At 50.0% G+C, this 16,843-nt stretch overlaps 1 protein-coding gene across 1 annotated transcript in view; it reads right to left on the minus strand.

Annotated features, from left to right (window-relative positions):
- WDR90 (WD repeat domain 90) overlaps nucleotides 1–16,843 on the minus strand; it is a 1,374,469-nt gene that overhangs the window by 669,884 nt on the left and 687,742 nt on the right. The window contains exon 26 of the mRNA XM_086941318.1: nucleotides 13,975–14,018. Within this exon, the coding sequence (XP_086797444.1) occupies nucleotides 13,975–14,018 (44 nt within the window). The remainder of the gene's footprint in view (nucleotides 1–13,974; nucleotides 14,019–16,843) is intronic.

Raw genomic sequence — 16,843 nt, forward strand, 5'->3', positions numbered from 1 at the left:
CAGCTCCAAAAGATTGATATGGAGCTGGGACTCGCCGGAGACCAGAGGCCTCTGATCTCCGCCTCTCCCATGTGGCCTCCCCAGCCCTGGAGGGACGCGTCCGTCACAACCACGTGCTCCGGTTGGGGAAGGGAGAGGGATCTGCCGCTGACCCAATCGCGGTCCGTGAGCCACCACTGCAGCTGTCTCGCAGGGCCCTCCGAGATCAGAACATGGTCGGACAGGTTGCCCTGATGCTGGGCCCACTGAAACTTCAGGTCCCACTGCAGAGCCCGCATCCGCCACCTGGCGTGTTGCACCAGAAGGATGCAGGAGGCCATCAGCCCCAGAAGGCGCAGCGTCAACCTGACCGAGACCTGGTATAAGGGCTGAAAGAGTGGAATTAGAGCCTGAATATCCCGGACCCGCTGTTCGGGTGGATAAACCCGAAACTACGTCGAGTCAAGAACCGCTCCGATGAAGAGGAGCTTCTGAGAGGGGCACAGGTGTGACTTCGGCACATTGATGGAAAACCCCAGCTGGTGCAGGAGGTCTGCCATTGTCTGGAGGTGGCTGACGACTGTCTGGGGCGAGCCCGCCTCCAACAACCAGTCGCCGAGGTAGGGGAAGACTGAAACCCCTAACCTGCGCAGATGAGCTGCGACCAGCGCCATCACCTTCGTGAACACCTGTGGGGCGGTGGTAAGGCCGAAGGGGAGCACGGTAAACTGGAAGTGCTCGTGGCCTACTGTGAACTACAGGTAGCGCCGGTGGGCCGGCAGGACGGGGATGTGGAAATAAGCGTCCTGCAAGTCCAACGCTATCATCCAGTCTCCTGGGTCCAGGGCAGCTAGGACCTGAGCCAGTGTCAGCATTTTGAACTTCTCCTTCCGGAGGAAGCCGTTTACGTTCCTTAGGTCCAAGATAGGGCGTAGGCCCCCTTTGCCCTTCTTGGGTACCAGAAAGTAGTGGGAGTAGCAACCACACCCTACTTCTGGCCCAGGAACGCGCTCGATGGCCCCCTTGGCCAAGAGGGCCGTAACTTCCTCCTGCAGAAGTGGCAAATGATCCCCCGATACGCGGTGGTATTGCGGTAGCATGGCTTGAGGGGTGCCTCGAAGGGGAGGGAGTAGCCCCTTTGGACGATTTGCAGCACCCACATGTCTGATGTGACAGTGCGCCAGTGGTGGAGGTGATGGCGAACCCTGCCCCCCACTGGCGTCACATGGTCCTCAAAGCACGGACTAGGAGGGTTTTGAGGCAGATGCTGCGGGGGAAGGTGTGGACTGAACTCGCTGTTGTCCCCGACCGCCGACACGGCGGTTACCACGGCCGCCACCGCGTTGGATGTTAGTCTGCGGTGCGTGGCTGGCAGCACGTGTGGGGGCGCTCCTTCCTTGACCACGAAAGGAGCGAAAGGCACCCGTTTGCTGGCACGCGGCCGAGAGGCCAAAGGACCTGGCCGTAGCCCTGGAGTCCTTAAGGCGCTCAAGCGCATGGTCTGCCTTGTCGCCAAAAAGGCGACGGCCATCAAACGGCATGTCCATGAGTGTATTCTGGACATCGGCCCAAAAGTTGGCGGACCTCAACTAGGCGTGGCGACGAATCGCCACCGTCGTTGCCATCGCTCTGCCCAGTGAGTCTGTGGTATCCAGCCCACACCGGATAGAATACCGTGCCGCATCTCGGCCTTCCACAAGGGCTTGGCCGAGTTTGGCCCGTACCTCCAACGGGCACTCTGGCAGCAGTTCCGCGACCGTGTCCCACAGAGAGTGGGTGTAGCGGCCCAAGAGGCATGCAGTGTTGGAAGACCGCAGTCCCAGACTCAGGGAGTAGAATACCTTCTTGCCGTACTGCTCACACCTCTTGGATTCCCTGTCCGGCGGAGCCAATGGGAATACGGTCTGGGAATAGGAGGTCTGGATGACCAGGCTCTCGGGGTGGGGTGGGTGGACAGGAAACATGGGTCGCCCGGGGCCGGGCGGTGGCTTCTGGCCACGTTCCTATCTACAGGCGAACCTGTAGCGGGCCTGGACCAAGTGCCCAAAAGAACGTCAGTCAAGGCCTCATTTAACGGCAGCAGAGGCTCAGCCGAGCTTGACTGCGGTTTAAGGACCTCAGTGAGGAGGTTAGTCCTCACGGCCGCGACGGGGAGCTCAAGGCCCAAGGCTATGGCCGCCCGCGTCAACACCACACTGTAGGTTGCCCCCTCCTCCAAAGCCACGGTAGGAGGCGAGACAAAACCAGTGTCTGGCGAGGTGTCCAGTCCACTGGCATCCCCAAGTCCACCTGTCCAGTCCTCCTCGGACGGACACTCACGTGTCAGAGGGTCTTCAGACCCCTCCCAATACTCCTCATCACCCATCCCCTGATAATCAGGGTTATGAAAAGATGGGCCCGGCTCGTTTAAGTAAAACTCCCCAAGCGGCGTCTGTAGGAAGGTGGACATCTGACTATGGTTACCCCCAACTTTTTGCCTAGTGTTTAGCTGGTTTTCGACTTAGTTGACCTGGGACCCTGCTATTCAGGACCCCAGGCCCTCTGCTCTCTCTGTTAAAATGGACTCCATGTACTCTAGGTACATACCAATTGGAACATGGATCACCTTGTGAGCCCCTGTACAGTGTACCCTAGATACCCAGGGCATAGGTGCATCCAAGGCCTACCAGGGGCTGCAGCACGTATTGTGCCACCCCTGGCCTGGCCTTACTATTTGACACAACTGGCTGATAACACAGCTGGGGCAAGGTGGTGTAATCACCCTTTGCTGTAGATATAGTATACCTATATCTAACCCAAAATGGACACATATACTCCTATAAGTCACTCCTATGGCAGGCCTTATCAATCCTGAAGGCAGAGTGCTTGGAAATATGTGAAATGGTGCTCTAGCATGAGCTGAGCCTGTCTGCAGCTTTCGGAACCATGTCCTTTAGCTGTTTCCACGATAGTGCCATACCATATACTCTTAAGTGCATTATAATCCTCGCGGTTATTGCTAACTTTGGTTTGGCATTATCAAAAGATGTTGAGTAAGGTGTCATACGATTTGGAATACTACCCCCTCGCCAGTTCTGGCAACGGGGGTAGCATTCCACCATTTTAGAGGGACAGGACATGTACAGAACTAGAACCCACGTTAAAGTTAAACCGAGCCTCAGCATCACAAAATGGATGCTGCTGCCACAGACACAAGTCTGACCTCCTGCTGCTGGGAGTCCTTCCAGCAAGGGAGGCCTGGACAAAGGGTTTCCTGCCTGGGGAGATGCCAGCACCACCATGGGGTGGACAAGACTCTGTGGATCCAGATAGGCAGGGCTGAAAGGAATGAGACATGCCTGGGGCACACAAGGTGTCCCTGTGCATACCCCGGTTCAAACCAGTTGCTGGGGCACTCCAGCCCCAGCTCTGGTGCAAAACCTGACAAAGGATAGGGGGTGTAACCACCCCCCTTCCTGGTCCCACCCATGGGAGGGACCTAGTCGCTAGTACAGCCCCCTTTAGCAAGATAAAGGTAGGAGCCAGTCCCATTCCAAGATTATCCAGAACAACTCTACAAAGAAAAAACTCTGGACTTCGACGTTCTGCTCCACAGAAGACTGAAGAAATCTCCCTTGTGGCCCAGGAGTGACCACCCTACATCCGCAGGCACCATCAAGCGTCCTAGCGGTTCACTTTGTCGTCCTTCCTGGCGGAACCAGACTTCAGAGCCTGATGAGAACCGGACTTCAAGACCTCTCCGACCTCAACTCACATCTGCAGCACAGCTGAGATCCGTGGGTGCGACGAGACACGTGGGACCGGCCATCTTGAAGAAACTGCACTTCGCTTCCTGCACGACCTCTGAGGCATCCTCGAGTGAGTGCTTTGGGGATTGAGAAGCCCCAGCCCCGAGCAGCTCCTCCACTGAAGACCAGCCCCACGAGATCTGCATGGGGCCCTTCTGCTTCATTGCTACAAGACGCGTTGTCTGGTCACTTGCCGGCTGGCTAGTGGCCTCCTAGACGACGAAATCTTGAAACTACGCCGCTGGTCTGGTTGCTTCAGACTGGCCCTTGCTTCCCTGCAAAGGAGAAGTACCCCGGACCCTCCTGGTCCGCACCAGACGCCATCTTTACTTGCCGCATGGGTTGCATTTGCCAAGGCCTGTTGACTCCGATCCTGGAACCGACACCTGCGTGGGACAGCTTGTGCCTCCATCCTGGTCGTCAAAGACGTCTCCTGGTTCACGTGGCTGCAGAGTCAAGCTTCACCTCTTCACCTGATCGCGACAACATCATCTGGTTCCTTCCTGGTTCCACTCCGGTCACTGGCTAGTGACTTTGAACACTGTCCCCTCTGCTTTCAGGTCTCCATCTTCTTCGATCCGCCCTTGGATCACTCCGGACATCTTCCTCCTGGTCGCCTGCAGCATCTTTTCTCCAAGGCTCCATTGACTTCAACGAGGAAACCCGACACACTTTCACACCTTTGCACCCGCAGCCCGTGGGTGAGGTAACGAGAGCATTTCGGTGCTCATAGGTAGATTGACTCTCCTAGTGTCCAGGTATCCTGTAGTTTTGGTCTCAACCAGTCAGAACTGTCCTTACGTACCTATTTTGTAAATTGTTCGTGCCCATTGACTTTGCATTGAAACCTGCGTGTCTGTTCTAGCACTGCACACGCGTCCCGTGGTCCTTCTGCTCCTTACCTAAGGTTAGGGTAGTGTAGCCCCAAGCGATTCTACAGCCCTGGGCATACTCATTTCTTCTATCGTTCTATTTAACCCATTTACTTAGTATATGGTTTGTCGTGCCCCTAGGGCACCATTGTATTTGTGCGACTTACTGTATTTTTCTGAAGAGTATTGTTATGTGCTTAGCCCTCTGATCTCATAAAGAGTTCAGAGGTGTTTGTTAGTAATAAATATATTGTTTATTTTCATAACAACCTGTGTGGTGTCCTTTCATCTGGTATTCAAGGGGTTATATGTGGTAAAACAGCTGGCTTCACATGCCAAAAGTGTTTAGCCTAAGACTGCTCTGTCCATGCTACCATTAGGATAGCTGGTCTATTAGGTTGACTTACAACCAATCACCATAAGGGTTGTTTGGACTGATACAAGGTGATCACTAGAACTAGTGAGCATCATATATCAGGCCAACTTCTCACAGCGTCGAAAGCGGCGCCGTTCCGACGCCGGAGCCGGATCGAGGGATGTATCGGGGACGGCGCCGCCCGAGGACGGCGCAGAGGGTGACACCTGGGGGACCGGCGCCGGTGAGGTTGTGAGGTCAACCGGTGACGACCCGGATCCAGAAGCTGATCCAGTGGGGCCCGAAGGCGCCGGCGGCGTCGGAGCCGAAGTACCTGACTGTCCCAGGGGGGGTTGCTCTGCTGGGAACTGCCCTGCCGATACTACAGGACTCGGTGTGAACACAAAGATTGGATCCTTAATCAGTGATTTTAACGAGGGTTTTATTGGGATATATGTCTTCCTCTGCATAACAACCAGAGCTCTCAGAGAGGGGGGGGGGTTTCAGTCTCTGAACAAGGGTAATAGTCACAGCCTACAAGGTCATCGGTGACAAGAACAGGTACTGGTAACCGGGGAGATCAGAGTACTTCCGTTGATCTACTCCGAAGATCCCGCTGACTCTGAGGAGGGTTTCCGGTCTTGTCAATCCGCCGGTAGCTGAGGTCTTCCTCGTCGGGACCACAATACCCAGAAAGCAAAAGGAGAAGATAGCGGTTACTGGGATGACCAGTATAATCAGTGTGGGGGGTCGGGGAGTGCAGGAAACCAAGTGCCGGTGAGATTGTTCCTAACGTCACGTAGTGCTCTCAGTGCTCGTGAAGGGAGGGGGCACAGGGGACACTATTTACACTCAGCGGCGGCTTTCACTCGGTAGGGAGACTACTCCGTCCCACCCACCCCGCAACTCTGCCCCGTACCTTGTTAAGCCACGCTCCTCCCTCGGGAACGTGGCGGGGCGATGCACCGATACGTTGGCCTCCAGGCTTGTTGGTATCAGCTGGGCTCGTCTGTTCTTCGTCCTCTTCCTCAGGATACTCCCTCGCGTTGCTCCTTCTCCTTACCGCACCGTCTACCTCCTCCAGGGAAACGCCGTCCGTCGATGAAGAAACACTTCCGCCTTTTGACGTCAGTCCGCTGTAAGGGGGCGGGGCAGCACCTTCCTCTTCGTTCCACTTAAAGGAGCCAGGTCCCGTTTCAGGTGTTGTCCCGCAGCCGTCTTGTTCCTCTCTCCACGTTTTCTCTGGCAGCTGTGGGGACAACGGGCAAGGTGAGAGGAGCGGCGGACCACCACTCCGGGGCGTTGCGGGGTTCTCCTAGTTCAAGTGCCCCGTCACACCGACCTGCTAGGGCCCCCAGACGGGTCCGCTTGGCACGAAGGCGCCCCGGAGCCCGTCGGAGGAGTGAGGGACCTCATGGCCATGAGGAAGCGCTCGATCTCCTCCGGCGTCGCGTGCTGCCCGGGGACCGGAGGGTGTGGGGCGGCCGCGACGCCCGCTTGCGGGACTGCTCCCGCCTAGCTTTCGAAGTCAGGGCCCGGCAGTCAGAGCAGGTCTTCTCGTCTTGGTCGACGCCGAGACAGTGGAGACACCGACGGTGAGGGTCGGTGACCGACATCAGTCGGTCGCAATCCTCACAAGGCTTGAAACCTGGCATCCATATCGGCACCATCCGGAGTCGAAGACTCAAGGAAAATTATCAAAAGGGAACATAAAAAGTTTAGAAATAAAATGACTAAGGTACCACTTTTTCCGGATCTGCGCTGCTGGCGCGGAAAAAAGAAGAACTGACGTCAGCACGCGGAGGCGGCGTCTAAGTACTCCGACGACGTCATCACAGCGCCCACGACGGACGCGGAGCCGCAGACGACGCCTACCGACGCGCGAGGGTACTGCTATGCAAACATTTCCGGATCCAGTCTGACGCCTGGGGATATTCTAAGGTAAGGAATCTAATACTAACCTGTTTCTTTCAGATATGGTAGCTAGCTTTTCATCATCACTTTGAAGGACAAGTAGCGTGCATGTGGTTTCACCATAAAGATGTTTGCATGGGGGGGGTGTTACCAAAATTGGCAAGTTGATTTGGGAATTTTCATCCTGTTAAAATGTGTGCTAAATCAGGCCCAGGGTTCTTTATCAGATAAAGCATGTGGCATAGAGGGAAAGCAATGTGTCTTGAAACAAGTAGCACTATGTGGCAATCTTGGTTCTCCTATTTGATCAAATTGTTTGATCTTGGGCAAATCATGTTCTCCCTTGGCCTTTTTATCCTTATTAACCATCTCATGGACAGACTCATTTAGGGCCTTTGTCTTTACATTTCTCCTTTTTAGCACCTCTATAGGGAAGGCTTTTAATAACGTGGACTGTGTATGTCGTCTCCTGTGCTACATATCCTCCCAGCCACCAACCATATTAATAAATGCTGGCCCGGCGAGTCTAGGCTTTGCAGCTGGCCTTTTTGTTTTACACACCCCGTTAAGTAGCCTGCTTACAAGCATCAATCCCTTGGCGAGCAAAAAAAAAAAAGTGTGGGGTATTTGACGTCCAGCAGGAGCCCTCTGCATGATATGGGACAAATATCTAAAATGAGGGGTGATCCTGAACCCTGCCACCCTACTTCGCTGAGCCTGTCAGCACTGGACCAGTGCTAGGAGGCCCATGAAAGAGGGACCAATGGTGTAACAATGCTCCCAACTGTCCTGGCAAAAGCAAGGTAAATGGATCACTTGCTCCCTTCCCGTCCACTGATTAGACAATAAAATATAGCCATAATTTCGGTAAACTGGGCCCATAAGACTCCCGGACTCCAGTTCACTGCATTGGCTCCACTATTGATAGCTGGGCCCCTGACAGGGGTCCCATCCCTTGAAGCCATGGTCCTGTAACATACAGCCACAATTTGGGTACACTGGGCCCCTAACACCGTGGGTTCCAGTGCAGCTGCACCTGTTACACTAATGATAGCTATGCCCCAGAGAGGGCCTGAATCCCTGGACCAAGAGCCATGGCACTGTCTTGTGAGGCCTAGGAGAGGGTCTCTCTCCTTTAGGACTCACAGTGGAAGACCATGGCTGAGATCCAGGTAAGGAGAGCCAGTAGCGTATTAATGGTGAAATGGGCCCTGTGAAAGCAGGTACATTGTTGATCTTCTGCCCTACTCGCTGGCTATTAACTAGACAGTAAATGATGGAAGTAAAAACAGCTATGATGTCAGTGCTTTGGGTCTCTAACATCCCTAAGCATTGGTGCCACTGCACCTGCTGAACTAATGATAGATGTGAGGGATGTAATCACATGGGTCTCCCAGTCATGGTCGAATGCTGCAAAGCCCCTGGGTGGGCGACCGTTCCCTAAGCACTCAACCATGGTTGCAAGGCCCATAGAAGAGAATCAAGTAGCAGAGCAAAGATGCCAGAGTCTTGGTGCTAAGCAAAGTGTCCCCTCAACCCTGTCTGCACAGTACATTTAAAAACAGCCATAATTTAGGCAAGTGGGGCACCTAATACTCTTGGCTTTTTTTCTGCAATACTTATACATGCCCCGGACATGGACCCATGCACACAGTCATGTTTCAGGCCTGTGAGGCAATTGTAAGTGGGTCCCTGGGAGGTGCACATCTGTGCATTAGTAAAATCGTTTCCTATCACAAGTATTTTATGAGTCAAGCAAGTTATCGGTATGTGAACATAAACATCTGGAAGGTAAATCACACACATCTAATCGCTTTGTCTTCTATGTGGAATGACCTCATGTATGGCGAGCATTCGAAAGTGTTCTCTTTTGATAAATTTGTGAATCACAGATCTCATATAGGTTTGAGCTCTCGCATCAGATCCTTCATTCACACAAGAAATATGTGGAGTATATCGTCAGGTCTTTTTGTTGGGGTGGTACCAGTTCTATTGCATATTTTAAACAAGGGGAATATTTTCCTGCCTCACAATTGAAAGTTGGTGCTTTGATGACCATTATGGAGGAGCTAGCAGTAGAATGGAATTGATACACAGAAGGTATCCTTGAGATACAATTTTTAGTACCCATTTGTCTCTTGTAATTGCGGAGCACTCTTTCAGATGAAAAGAAACTGCTTCCCACACTGGAGTAGGCAATGAAGAAGGGGGTGAGGGGTAATAAGGCTGGGGTTGTATGTCTGCTGAAGAAAGCCTTCTTCAAGGGGTTGTTGGTTTTGATGATGTTGTGAGCTTGGAAGGTATTCTCAGATATGGGTATCTCTGGCCCTATGGATAATGTTGGTGCGGCTTGAAGTATCTTCGGTCCTTAGTCTTGTACTACTGCTTCAAGAATGTCTTTTTTCGCTCTTATCCCACTGCCATGAGGGTCTCTGCTTTGGGTTTCACTTTTACCATTTTGTCATCATTGTGTTGACTAAACAAAGATGACCCTGATAAAAGAAGGTTCATGACCTATAGTTGGGCAAAAGGGAACGGAAGTTAGCTCAGCTGAGTCAGCAGCTGTGCTGGTAACTGGCTGGCAACCAAAAAATTCTTACTTTCTCGACAATGATGATGGAGGTGAGTTTGTACACTGTTGTCCTTTTGACATCAAGGGAAATGAAGACTTCCTGGAAGTCGAGTGGTTCTTTATCTTAGCTGTCAAAGGCGATGCTGGCTTTATTGACATTAACCATTGGGCCTTCCTTGGTGTCAACTGTGATTTTGCTAACGTTAAGTCTTGAGGGCGGTCTTCAGCAATGTTCAGAATGGTGACATCAATGATTATTACTGCTCTGTCTTCTGTACCTATGTGAGAAGTTGGCCTGATATATGATGTTCTCTAGTTCTAGTGACTACCTTGTATCGGTCCAAACAACCCTTATGGTGATTGGTTGTAAGTCAACCTTATAGACCAGCTGTCCTAGTGGTAGCGTGGACAAAGCAGTCTTAGGCTAAACTCTTTTGGCATGTGAAGCCAGCTGTATTACCATATGTAACCCCCTTGAAAACCAAGTGAAAGGACACCACACAGGATATATATTCAAAATATATATGTATTTATTACTACAAATAGTCCCCTGAACTCTTTATGAGCACAGAAGCAAACACGTTAAAACATTACAATTGATAAGTATATGAAAGTTGCACAAATATGGATAGGCCCGGGTGGCCCCTAAAGCCGAATACTAAAGAAGTGGTATAAGTACCACGAGTCGAAAGGAAGTAAGGCCTAGGGCCTTGGGAATCGCTGGGGCTGTGCTGTACTAACGCAAGTTAGGAACTAGGATCTGGTTTGCAGTGTGCAAAGTTAGAAGCACTTTACATTGAAGTCAATGGGTGCGTAAAAGTTAAAAAGGTGAAGGTAGGAAGTCTTCCGGTCAGTCTAGAACTTAACCCTTTGGAATCTGGATACTAGGAGTGTTAAACTACTCGGGGGCACCGGAGTGCCAGCGTTACCTCACCCACAGGAAGCGGGTGCAGTGCAGCCAAAGTGTGTTGGGATTCTGCAGGAGTTCAGATGGAGCGTTGGAGTGTTGATGCTGCAGGCGACCTGATGTGAAGAGTTCCGGTGGATCCAAAGGTGGATCTGAAGAGGTGAAGACCTGAAAGCAGAGGGGACAATGTTCACAGTCACTAGCCAGTGACCGGCGTGGAACCAGGAAGGAACCAGGCGTTGTCGGGTGCCAACAGGTGATGTTGTGAAGCTTGTCTCTTTCAGCAGCATGGACTAGGCGACGATGACGACGACCAGGAGTCACTCACGAGCTGTCCCACGTAGGCTCTAGCTGATGGCGGAGTCGGCTTCTTGATCGGAGCAAACAGGCCTTGGCTAATACAAGCCACGCAGGAAACAGAGAAGGCTTCTCACTCTAACCAGCAAGGTCAGAGGGGTTGCTGCTTTTGGGAGCAGCAAGGGCCAGTCTGGAGCAACCAGACCAGCGTTGGAAAGTTATCGTTTGGTCGCCAAAATGGCCACTAGTCAACGGACTAGTAACCGGATAGGCGCGTCAAGTGGAACAAAGCAGAAGGGCCCAACGCAGATCTCGTGAGAGTTGGAGGGCTGGTCCTTGGTGCAAATGTAGCTCGGTGGTGGGGCTTCTCAAGAACCCAAGCATAGCGATGAGGGTGCCTCAGGTGCTGCACAGTCAGCTTCTCGTGGACTTTTCAAGAGGTCCGGTCCCACGTCTCAGGTCGCCTCCACTCGTCTCAGCTTAGCAGGGACTGTGGATCGGGCTGTTAGATGTCTGGGAGTCTGATTCTTGTCAAGCTCTGGGCTCGGACTCCGACGGGAGGCGGCGGCAAAGCAGTCGTTGATTGCTGGATGGTGCCTGTGTTCATAGGGTGGCCACTCCTTGGCCACAAGGGAGATTCTTCAGTCTTCTGAGCAGCAGAACGCCGAAGGTCCAGAGTTTCTTCTTGTGTAGTCGAATTTCAGGGTAATCTGCCGTCTTGGGACTCAGCTCCTACATTTAAGCCAAATCTAGGGACTGGACTACCTACTAGGTCCCTCCTATAGGTGGGACCAGGAAGGGGGGTGGTTACACCCCCTTTCCTTTGTCCAGTTTCGCGCCAGAGCTGGGGCTGAGTGCCCCAGCACCGGTTTGAACTGGCCTATGCACGGGGACACCTTTTGTGCCCCGGGCATGTCTGATTCTATTCAGCCCTACCTAACCAGATACACAAAATCCTGTCTGGGGTGGTGCTAGCACCTCCCAAGGCAGGAAACCCTTCGTCCAAGCCTCCCTCGCTGGAAGGACTCCCAGCAGCAGGAGGTCAGACTTGTGTCTGTGGTGGCAGCATCCATTTTGTGATGCTGAGGCTCTGTTTAACTTTAACTGGCGTTCAAGTTCTGTACATGTCGTGTCCTTCTAGAAGGGTGAATGCTACACCCGTCGCCAGAATCGGTGAGGGGGTAGTATTCCAATTCGTATGACACCTTACTCGACATGTTTTGATAATGTCAAACCAGAGTTAGCATTTAACCACGAGGTTCATAATGCACTTAAGAGTATATGGTATGACGCTATCAGGAAACAGCTAAAGGACATGGTTCCGAAAGCTGCAGACAGGCTCAGCTCATGCTAGAGCACCATCTCACACATAACCAAGCACTCTGCCTCCAGGATTGATAAGGCCTGCCATAGGAGTGACTTATAGGTTACTGTGTGTCCTTATATGTGTTAGATATAGAGATACTATATCTAAAGCAAAGGGTGATTACACCACCTTGCCCCAGCTGAGTGATCAGCCAGTTGTGTCAAATAGTAAGGCCAGGCCAGGGGTGGCACAATACGTGCTGCAGCCCCTGGTAGGCCTTGGATGCACCTATGCCCTGGGTCCCTTATCTCGAATTTCCTGCAGCATCCCTCTAAAGTCTTATGCCCTCCTGGTCCTGTAAAGTAATTTCTTTGGCATATGTCACAATCTTTCACAGAATGTGACACCAGGAGGCATACTACATAGATATTACATGGGTCTGAGACAGCCTTCCTTCTTCTTCCAGAGGGGTGCTTCTTCAAATTCTGAATAGCAAAGCATTTCAGGTACAGCAAAAAAGAAAAACAACTTCACTCATAAGATCCTTTTAAAAGACGTCGAGAGAAGGTCAAAAAAAGCTGTAAAGATGACTAGAATTCTGTCAAAATACAGAAGTGTAAAACTTCAAATGTGCTCTGAAATCATACCAACAAGGGCCAGGAAAAATAACTCACTCAGTTAGACAACTGCCAGTACAGGCATCAAGGCACAGGGTACATTTTACACAGCTTTCAGTGTAAGCCATTCGGGTTGCATTATTTCCTTCCAATTATATATTTTAAACCTCTTTAATAATTAAGATGCTGCAAAGCAGACTTGAAATGGGATATACTCAATCCTACATTCTATATTAACCACATCGCTGCTGTGGTTATTTTTCCAGTGTGCTGGAAAGCTTTGATCCCCATTGTTCATGACGAGCTCAGCTCGTCATCAGCACAGCTCAACTGTGCCTCATGACGAGCTGAGCTCGTCATGAGCATGGAAGGGGTTAAGGAACAATTATCACTTTTGTTAGACCCCTAAAGTGTGCTGGCACCCTATGTTTATATTCATGGACAACATATCTATGGAAAAGTGCTCTGGGATCCACAAATGCAGCACTGAGTTAGTCAAGCATTTTGGACTATTAGTGAAGATACTGTGATGCAGAAGGAATGTACTGAAGATTCATGCATTTATTCAAAGCAAGTGCTTCGATATAGAACGACATGCCAGATAAAGTCTTCACCTACAGAGTCAAGGTTTGCTGAATAGTTACATCTGCCACTCTCAGTTAAGATGTACAGGTGCATAACGTATAAACCAACCTACAGCACAAGATCACCATTATTAAAATGCATACATGGTTTTCCTTGAAGATCACTGATGATCACTTTTTGGAAAGTGTACTATGCCTTCTCAGAAGGAAAAAATTTAGTTAGGTCTCACTTTCCTCAGTACATGTTCCTTAACAATTGGAGACAGCAATATATTTCTTTGTTCTGTCCCTGAGTGTCAAAGGTCCTCTGCTCAGTAGGTATGAACAGAAGGAGTATGCATAACAATAGCCGGCAGCAACCCCCTGCAACTGAACATTGACCAGCAAAAACATTGAAATGTTCACTACATAAAATAAAGCTGTCCTGCAATGCAAAGATGAGTAATTGTAAGATCCTATAGGACAGGCGGGGTATTTAACTTCTCTTTAGTTTTGAGTCTAGTAGCATGCGTCAAGATCTCAGCCAGACTAACCACATGCTCCGTGCACCTTTGCATTAAACTAGCACTGGTTATATGGAGCGGCATTTTTTACATTGAACCAACCATCTTTGGTCTCCAATCCACCGATGGCCTGCTGAGCAGCACTGACCTGGTTAGCTTAGTATAGTATCATTGCTATCTTCTTTTATTAGGTTCTTGGAATCATTTAGCTTCCATCTAAAAAAAGAAACAGCTTTCAAGGCACCAAGACGCAATCTGAGAATATCAGAAACAAGCATACCATCTTCAGGAATGAATTTGGGAGACTCCTGTGACTGATGAATCCTGAAACGAAAAAAGATAGGGTTAAGGCCACATGAAAATAAAGAAGAGCAATGTGTTGTGAAAGAGGGAGAGGGGGGAAATATGAATGAAGGAAAGGAGAAAGAAAAAAATGAAACCAGTAGCACAGAATTTATTATAGGATGACATGGAAGGAAGAAATACAAAAAAACTAACCGAGAAGAATTGACACAAGGGACAGTACGAAATATGTAAAGAAAAGAAAGAGGAAAACAAGCATATGAATAGAAAATAAGTAAATATAAAGAGTGTAAGCTACGGAAAAGGAGGGAGGACAGGAAGGACTGTGAAAAGGGAACAGTGTGAGGGAATTAAAGGGAAGGAAAGAGTAAAGTATTTAAGAAATGAGGAAGAAAGAAAAGAGGCAATAGAACAAGACTGAAAACAGAAGGAGTGCCAGATGGGATAACTGGTAAAGAAGCGAGGACAGAAGAAAGTTGTAAAGGGTAAGAAATGTAGAACAAATGAAGGAGGAAGGAAAGATAAACAAATAAATAATAGGGGAATATAGTAGAATAAGAGAAGAAATAAAATGGGAACATTTATGAATAAAGTGAAAATAGTTTATGGAAAAACAGAAGAAAATCATGTAAAAGATGGTAAGGCTAGCAAAGCAAGGATGAAAAATGAGTACAAGAAAGTAGGGAAGGGTGTAAAGATGTATGAAAGAAGAAACAGATATGAAGTAAGAATGTATAAAAAGAGGAAGTTTAAGTTAGAGGATCTACAATGGTGAAAAGGAATGGAGGATGCAGGAAAGATGAGTGGTAAGAAGAAGGAAGAGCGAATGAAAGGAAGGAAAAAGGCAAAAGGAAAGCAATGAGGGGAAAAAGGAAGGCAAGAAATATGAAAGAAGGCAAAATGGGGGATCAAGGAAGGACAGGAAAGAAATCATAAGAAAAGAAAGGAATTCAACAGCAAATGAAAGGAAAAGGGGTGATGAGCAGAAAGGGGAGACATAAAATGGTGCAGTGAATCAAAAGACTAAAGGGGAGGGAGAAAGAATGGAAGGGGGTAGGGGGAGAAGTGAATTGGAAAATGGAGGGTAAAGTTTGGAAGAAAGGAAAAAATTAGAGGTGGGAAGGAAAAGGGGCAAACGTGGAAAGAACGAAGCAGGAGGAGGCGTGGCTTGTGCAGCCAAGATGGCGGATGCACTGGGATAAGGCTCCCCGGTTCTTCCCCATTATACTCATCTATCCTGCCATAAGCCTCCCATCGACACCAACTAAGGCATTCCCCTAACTTCTTGAATTGCTGTCTGCCAGCACAACCGTTTGTCAGCCGTGTGCAAGGTGCAGTGGATCGGAGGGCAGCGAGACAGCACAACTCCTTGGCCTGGCCTGCCACCCGGGCATAGGGCCTGTGAGATACAAACTCTGGGGCTGAGTATTTCTGGACCATCCCATAGGAATGGAGGAGACCAGCCGCTGCTGACAGCCGGGTGGCTCAATCCCTACTGCATGTGGGCAGGCAGCACAGGTATTAGTAAGGCCAAATGCGTGCTAGAGCGGGTGAACAGCGTGAACACGCTTCATTGTTGGAAAGATTGCATTGCCTTAATTACGCTGCCCACTCAGTCCACACGCATGCTGAAGAAGACAGATCTGGCCAGCCACTAGTATGGCTTGATCAACAAGACCAGCCCAGACTTTCCAAAATGCCCACCAGTGATACACTACTTTATGCCCAACACGAAATATACAGGAAACTAATGAACCATTACACTTTCTTATACCAGACGATCTCTGATGCGAGCACTTGCATCACCCCAGATCAGCAAGCACAGCTGGACACCCCTATCACACAATTCAAAATCCAAGATTAGAGCACTTGCCTCTGGTCGTTCCCCTGGCCCAATGGTCTACCCGCCGAGTTCTATAAAACGTGTGCATCTATTCTCCCCCCCCCCCCCCGACTGCTGGCATTGTACGAAGCAGCCCTCTCAGCAGATTATCTTGCTGCCTCCCAGCGTGAGGTGCTACTAATCTCCCTCCCCAATACAGACCTCTGGATTTGCTCCATACATATTACAAGATCTTAACCAAAAATCTTTGCAGATCTCCTGGAACCCTTAGTCCCAGTCCTGGTACATCCAGATCGGAATGGGTTTGTCCCACTTCCCAGTACTTCCTTAAACCTGCAACGCTTTTTTTGAGTCACGACTTACTATCAACAGCATTCAGCATTCAGCATTAGCCTTGCGCTGGGTGCCTGATGTTATACCTTGAAAAGGCCTTTGACTGGCTAGGATGGGCTTTTTTATTTAACAGACTACCTCACTATGGCACTGGGACCGCTTTCTCTGACTGGTGAGTTTACTATACACCCAACCATCAATAAGGGTTAAGACATGTAGGCTTGGGCGGTGAACTCTGCAAGCAGAGTTCTTTCCTCGCACGCTAATGGTAAGTGGCTGAGCGAGGAAAATCTAACACTAGACCGCTTCCCAGAGAGATTCTCAACACGGATGGTCGCTCCCACTCACGTTGAGAAACATTCCATTAGCGTTGAGGGCGCAGCCGCTCGAGTAGCACTTCTACTTGAGTGACAGAAAGAAGCAGCGCCCTCTTGTGCTGAGTTATGCTGTTCACGCTGATTTTACTGCACAGGACAAACACCCGGCGTTAACGGTGTGAAGTAATGCACTCCACCGTTCACGGAACTCAGCGTAGTTTAGCAGAGTTTCGTCACTTTGCAGAGGTTCCGCATAGGCCTAAAGACAGGAGCTCTTGTTTTCGACCCAATTTACATACACAGAAGCACTAGACAGGACTGCCCACTGTGAGGAGTTGGCCTGATATACGATG

The sequence above is a fragment of the Lissotriton vulgaris genome, chromosome 10 (genome assembly GCF_964263255.1).
Source record: "Lissotriton vulgaris chromosome 10, aLisVul1.2, whole genome shotgun sequence".
Lineage (NCBI taxonomy): Eukaryota > Metazoa > Chordata > Amphibia > Caudata > Salamandridae > Lissotriton > Lissotriton vulgaris.